This window comes from Mesoplodon densirostris, chromosome 6 (assembly GCF_025265405.1).
Source record: "Mesoplodon densirostris isolate mMesDen1 chromosome 6, mMesDen1 primary haplotype, whole genome shotgun sequence".
In the NCBI taxonomy this organism is placed as follows: Eukaryota; Metazoa; Chordata; class Mammalia; order Artiodactyla; family Ziphiidae; genus Mesoplodon; species Mesoplodon densirostris.
In genome coordinates, this window is record NC_082666.1 from 119157821 (window position 1) to 119164664 (window position 6844).

The 6844-nt window shown below is 59.2% G+C and overlaps 1 protein-coding gene across 2 annotated transcripts; it reads right to left on the bottom strand.

Moving 5' to 3' along the window:
• Nucleotides 1-2993: 2993 nt before the first annotated feature.
• On the bottom strand, nt 2994-6844 carry DOK2 (docking protein 2). 2 transcript variants are annotated; one of them, XM_060102132.1, is made up of 5 exons: nt 6782-6844; nt 5503-5784; nt 5192-5270; nt 4109-4293; nt 2994-3620 (listed from the first exon to the last, which is right to left on the bottom strand). In XM_060102132.1, exons 1-5 carry the CDS (start codon nt 6842-6844, stop codon nt 2994-2996), a joined length of 1236 nt encoding a protein of 411 aa, XP_059958115.1. The 2 variants fall into 2 exon arrangements, with proteins under 2 accessions (XP_059958115.1, XP_059958116.1); XM_060102133.1 differs by lacking the exon at nt 5503-5784.

The following is a 6844-nucleotide window of genomic DNA, read 5'->3' on the forward strand; positions in this document are numbered from 1 at the left end:
AGGGACCCTGCGGGCTTGGTCAGCATTCTCAGGACTCTCATGGCCCCTCCCACTTCCCCAAACGCTCCCTTCCCCTGCCCCCACCAGCCCTCCCCACCTTTCCCCAGGGCCCCAATCTACCACTTTCCCTTTCGAGCAAAGCTAGCTTCAGAAGGAAAAGCTCCGAATTCCTCGGATCCCAGCAGGAAGGAGAGAGGCCAGGAGAGGAGCAATTTTCAGCTTAGGGTCCCACACCTCTCGGAGGCAGGCTCCACAGTCCTCCAAGCGGGATTCTGAGGTTCTGAAGGGACAAGCCCTGAAATGCAGATTCTTCCAATTATCCCGCATTCTTTTGGGCAGTAAATCCTGAAGTTCCCTCCTTCAGGACCAAGCCCCCACGCCTGGCAGCAGCTAAGCCCCCAGTGGCCTTTTCCACAGGCTAACACTGCCCCCTGCTGGGCTGCGCTGGGATGTCTGCCTCAAGTGCTCTGAAGGAAATGAGGGGGCATCCCTGCCTAAGAGCTCCCCAACTCCCACCTGGAGAGGGGAACTACTGAACCCCTTAGAGGCATTAGGCCTGCCTGCCTCCAGTGTATTCTAAGGCTGGGATTGGGTGGTGGCAACCGGAATAGCCCTTTGGCACAGACAAGAGTCAGGGCTCCTGGAAGGCTTCTCCCTCTGTCTCCAGCCTGCTCACTCATTGCCTCAAATTCCTTTAATAAGGAGCAAAGGCATGGTGTGACATAAAACTCGATCACAACCCACGTGGGAGGCTGGGCAGCCCACAGGTCTCTATCTTGATTCCTCCCCGGCTCCAGAGCCCCTTTCCAGCTGCTGCTGAGACTCCTCTAGCTGGATAGAGTAAGGCCATCTTAGCCTCACTCAGAAACTAAGCTCACCTTCTTCCCCAAACTGAATCTCTCCTGAAACCCTATTTCTCTGTGTTCCACATCCAATGTGACTCTAAGATCTGCAGGCCCTATCTCTACAATGGCATTTGAATCCCCAGTCTTTCTGCATTTCCCCTCCCAATTTAGCTCACTCTGCCCCCAGACCATTTTCCAAGGGTTGTCGGGGTTATTGACCTAACACACAGCTCTACGTGACGCCCTGCTCAAAAGCCTTGTCAATAAGATTGGCCATGTGTTGATAATTCTTGAAGCTAATTGATGGATTCATGGGGATTTATTACACTACTCCTTCCGCTTTTGTGTATGTTTGAAATTTTCCATCATAAAAAAGCTTAAAAAAAAGAATCTGTTATTCCTCCTTCCCCTTTAATTAGGTACAAATTCCTCCACATCACGGTTAGGATCTGCCTTCCCAACTAGATTGTCCCGTGTCCCCTCCATTCTTAATGTACAACTCTTTCCTGAGTGTATACGTACCTCCCCCTACACCTCCATTCACGTTCTTCTACCTGGGATGCTCTTTTCACATTCCTTCCCACCCTTGAAGGTCCACCTTAAATGCCACCTTCGATATGAAAACTTTCTTGGTCCCCCAACAAACAGCTATCTCCCTTGATCCCCAAGGCCTTGATTCACATCTTGTGGCACTTATGTCCACCTTTTGTGTTAGACACGTGTGCCCTCATCTCAGCCCCCTCTGGACTGTAAGCATTGTGAGGCCAGGGCAGGCCTTACAAGCAGTGCCCCGTAATATTGGCTGAGTTGGTCGGTAGCAGGAACGTAGTGACATCCCTTTCCATGGAAGTGGGGTGGGTTTTTTTGTTTTGTTTTGTTTTTTGCGGTACGCGGGCCTGTCACCACTGTGGCCTCTCCCGTTGCGGAGCACAGGCTCCGGACGCGCAGGCCCAGCGGCCACGGCTCACGGGCCCAGCCGCTCTGCGGCATGTGGGATCCTCCCGGACCGGGGCACGAACCCGCGTCCCCTGCATCGGCAGGTGGACTCTCAACCACTGCGCCACCAGGGAAGCCCTGGAAGCGGGTTTTGATGAGAGGAGACAGCACAGAGCCTGCCTGTGGGGAAATGGGATACAAGGGCCAAAGGGGAAGTTCAACGCAGAAAGGGTTCTCAGTGCCTACATGGAGGGACCCCCTCAGTTTAGAGACAAAGAGGGCAAGTCTCAGGAAGGCAAGGGATTGTGTGGAAGTAGTCCCATTTCTAACGCTGAAGAGGCTCAACTCTTGCCTATCTTCCAGTCCAGGTTTACTCACACACACACACACACACACACACACACACACACAGCTTCCCTGCTATTTTTCTGGTGTTGACCCTACCCTAGCAAAGGGTTAGAGATGCTTGAAGATCTTTCCTGGGGCCCCCTGACTTGCACAGACTTCTACCTCTGTGAATAGATGATGCTTGGGATGGAGCTTAGGCCCAGAGACGACCTTGCTGCTGGGAGAGGAGGTGTCAGCGGTGGCTGGTTGAAGCATCCACCCCCAGCACGGCGGTGCCTGCCCCATCCCCGCCTTGTACACTCATGCCACACAAAAATATTTCAGAAATGTTTATGCCACAGAGAAGTCCAAACCCTGCAGGAAGCTGCAGCCATCCTCCAGGCTGCCCGGAGCCACGGCCGTCTCCTGAAGGGGGCGCCAGCAGGCAGGTGGCCTGCACAAGCCAAGGAACCAGGGCGAATTGCTGACATCCTTTTGTCCTCTGCCCTAAATCTGGGGGTTCCATTTAGGCCAGTGGGGGGCGGGGGGAAGAGGAAGTGGAAAAAGGGTAGGAGAAGTGTGGGTCTCTTCAGGGCACTCTTCCTGCTTTGGGATGGTGACTCACCCAGCTGTCCCTGGGAGGGACAACTCCTCAGGCCAGACTAAGGCGGCCAAGCCTAGGGCTCTGGAAGGAGTGGAGGGAGGTTCCTGGGTTGCGGTGGGGTGGCCGAGAGGAGTCGCCAGCAGAAGCTAGAAGGGGAGGCCCACCTGCCCCCCCCCCCACCGCCCCCGGCTCCTTCTCACCAGCCTCTAAGCCCCGCCCAGCATGCACAGGACCACTTCAGCGCCGGCAGTTGATGGGGTCTGCATTTCCTCCACCCTCCATCACTTTGGGCCTTTCTTAAGTACCATGACATTGTCATACTCGGTACCCTGTGGCCAGCCAGAGGCAGCAAAGTCCTGTCCCGCTGGGTACACATGCTGGAGGCCGCTGGGGTCCCTGTCAGCTGCGGCTTGCCCCCTCCAGGCCTCACCCCGGAACTCCTGCGGGCTGTCATACAGGGACAGGGCGGCCACCCCCTCAGGCTCATCGTATATGTGGTCGTGTCGGGAGGGCGGGTGCTCCTCGATGCTGTCGTACAGAGGGTCGGCCGGGGCCTGGGGTGGGATGACCAGGACGCCCCTCAAGCTCTTCCCCAGTTGCCGTGCCACTGCATCGAAGGGCACCGCGTACTCCCCCTCCGGGCCCCGCTGCAGCCGGGAGGCGGGACCCCGGACGGTGGGCGATAGTGGTGGGAGTGAGTCGTGGGGTCGGGAGTAGGGACTCTCCGGCCGGGGCGGCGCCGCAGGGACGGGGACTGGCTGGGTTGGGAGCCCAGGAGGGGAGGCGTTCTTCTGGGCAGAGATGGCCTCTTCCAAGGCCAGGAAGATCTCATTGCCCTGCCGGGTTTCAAACTCAAAGTTGCCCTCCCCTGAGACGCAGCGCCGGCCTGCCTCAAAGGAAAAGGTTACCTGGGTGGAGAAGAAAGCCGATGACTGGCAGGCCGCTGGGCGGGGCTGCTTGCTACTCCTGGACCCAGCTCCCCGCCACACGCCTGTGACCTCCAACCTCTCCCCAGGCTGCTTCCCCTTCCCTCCCGCCATGCTTTTGCTTACAAGCAAAGCCCTCTCTCATCTTTTCTCCTTCTTCCTCCCATCCATCCGAGTATGAAGCTTGATGTAGAACTCATCCTCCACCGCGCCAGCCACTCTCCACCCTCCCACCTCTCCCCACCTCTTCCTCTCCTTTCTTTCTCCCCGACCTCGACCACCATTTCTCCCTGCCGTGGTTCTCTCCTCCAGCCCCTGGGCTGCGCTGTTTCTCTTCTGCCGGCCTTTATCTCGTCGTTTCTTCCCTCCATTCTCTCTTACTTTGAGGGCCCCTTCGCCCTCTCCCTGACACTCTCTTTTCTCTCACAGCTCATCCTTCCTCTCACCTGCCGGCGGCAGCCCCTGCTCACCTTGTCCCGCCCAAAGCGCCGCAGGAACCTGTAGGGCCATTCACACAGCTGGGTGCCTGACTGAGGGCCGCCCCACAGCTCCAGGGCACTATCCCCAGCCCGGAGGGTGTAGGATCCCGAGAGCCGGCACCTCTCACTGGCTTCTGTGGGTCTCATGGTCACAGCAAACTCCTTGCGGGGGGCCCCTGGGGAGGAGACGGGAGAGAAGGAGGCAGTTCATGGGAAGCAGCCAACCTGTCTCAACTCTGCCCTGCTTTACATAGCATGCTGGGTCTCCAGAAAAAGTATTATCCCCGGCCCCATGACCCTGCAGCCTGCATCCTGAAGGCTGAGCTGCCCTGCGCCAGGTCAGACTCCGTAAAATGCCAGGAACCTCCACCCTCTCCCTCAGGAGGCATCATGCCCTAGCCACATGCACCCCAACCCCGTACCCACATCCTTCCTGCCCCTCTCACCAGAGCCACAGCCTTGTCTCCATCTCATCTCTCGCCCCAAGCCAGCTGCCTCCCCAATCCCGACTGTCACAGCTGCAGATGCAGCTGACCCTGCCCTCCCAGCTCTCAGTCTACCCAGCCCCTGCCCATGCCATCAGGTGCCCTCCGAGGGGTGGAGCCTCGATGTCCCCCCCACCCCGTGTCCACCTGCTCTCCCCACGCGCCCACCCCGAGGGCTAGACAGATAGCAGGAAGGGCCTTGCCCGGTCAGCAAAAAGCTCCCTTGCTGCAGGACAGCTCAAATCCACAGAAAGAAAACCATTCTTTTCACAGGCGATTGCTCGGGTGCCAACAAGGCAGAGTTCAAGAGCCCCACCTTCACCTGGACCCCTCAGCCGGGCCCTTTCCCACCAGCAGGGCCTGGACAAGAGGGAGTGGGCCAAGGGTGCAGGGCTGACATTTAAGGCAGGCCAGCCTCCCCGACCTTGGGCTGTGCCGGAAGCGATGCGGAGAGAGACTGATAAGGGGGCTGGCCGGGGGCCGGGGGCAACCACAAGGCAGGAAGACTGAGCCGGCAGCCGGCCAGCCCTCGCCTCCTCCGCACCACGCCCTGGAGAGAGCACCCGGGAAGCAGAGGCAGGGCCCTCACCTGTGGTCGCACTGCTGTACAATTCATTCTCCTCCATGCGGGGCCGGCCGCCCTTCCCCTCCAGCTCCTTCCTCTGGCCCTGGGGGGAAGGCCCAAGACTCACCACCATCGCCAATCCCAAGCCCCACCACTGGCCACTGCAAGCTTTCTTTCAAAACACACTCAGCCTACTGCCCTGTCTTTATTCTGAACTGGGATCCCTCACCCCCACCAAGGAACCACCTCCAGCATCCTGACCTTGGCTCTCACAACATCTGCCCACGGCAAGCATCCAGTGCCCCATGCCCTTTCTACAGCCCTGGGCGACTCACGGGCAAGGCCAGGAGGCAGATGGCCTGTATCCAGTCACCCCGCTCTGCAGTGGGGGCCGCCAGCACGTACAGGCGCTCCGTAGTCTCCAGGAAGAAGGTGCTGGTATCCCGGGGGCCGCTGGCCTCCCCTCCAGCCTCAGCCACCCGCAGGCAGTCACTGAGACGGATGACCCTCCGGGGGACCTCTCCCCGGCGAGGCTTCTCCGGGCCCTCCTGGAGCTCCAGCCGGGCCAGGGCGCAGCCCGACCCTCCGTACAGCGCTGCCCCGAACCGGCGCCATTTCTGCCCCCAGATGTGTGGCAGGTGGGGAGATGGAGAGATGGTGACCAGGGGGGAGAGGAGGACCCGGGGGAGACAGAGGTGAAGATCGGGGGAGATCCAAGGAGACAGAGAGCCTAACAGAGGCCTTAGGAGTTAGAAAGCATTGGAGATCACCCGAAGCAACCCAATAAGAGGCCTACAATGACAGCAGAGAGGAAGCCAAAGGCAAGAAAGGCACAGCAGTGAGCCCCGTGGAGGCGACTGCAGGGCAGGCCCAACCCAGAGGATCCAAGTCAAGAGGCAGAAAACCTGCGACTCCCGGAGCCCAGAGGGATGAGGAGGGCAGCCCAAGGGCCCAGACTGGGGAGCATGTTTCTCATTCTGTGTGAGGCCCCATAGAAGGCCCTGTCCCCCGGAGCCTCAGCTGACCCTTCTGAGCCTTCCTGCCTCATCCTCTGACAAGTTAGGCCATGAAAGACACAGAGGAACCCCAGGTTGTGTCCGCTGAGGGAAGGAAGACGTCCTCATGCAAGGAGGCCAAAGAAGGAAGATGAGTTTGGCCACAATGGGGCCCTGGCTCCCAGAGACCCCAGTTCAAGTTCAGTAGCAGCCAAACATACCCCACTGGGGCAGGAAAGGAGGAAGGAACCTCCACGGCAACCCTGAAATACCCCCTCCACTGTGCCTTCCATTCCCTCCCAAGGTGTCCCGGTGAGAAGACGTCACCACAGAACAAGAAAGGCAAGAAAAGCAGAGTCAGGGCCCTCTTTCTCCCCCTCCTCCCGGGGTGACGGCTGTCAGCAAAGAACACAGTTCGGAGCCAGCTCGCAGAGGCAAGCAGCTGCTAAGGAAAGAGCCCTCGCAAGCTCGTACTCTGGGCCCAATGTGGTAGACGGCACAGTCTCCACCATCCCATAAGGGTTTTGGAACATTCCGGGGCCTCCTCTCCTCCCCGCGGAAGTCTCTAGCAGCCCCCCAGCCCCTCGGCTCAGCCCCAGCCCAGCCGTGCTCTTCCTACCTTCCCAAAAGTCTGCTGCTGCTGAAGGTACAGGAAGCCCTGCTTCACCGCCACGTCCTCCAT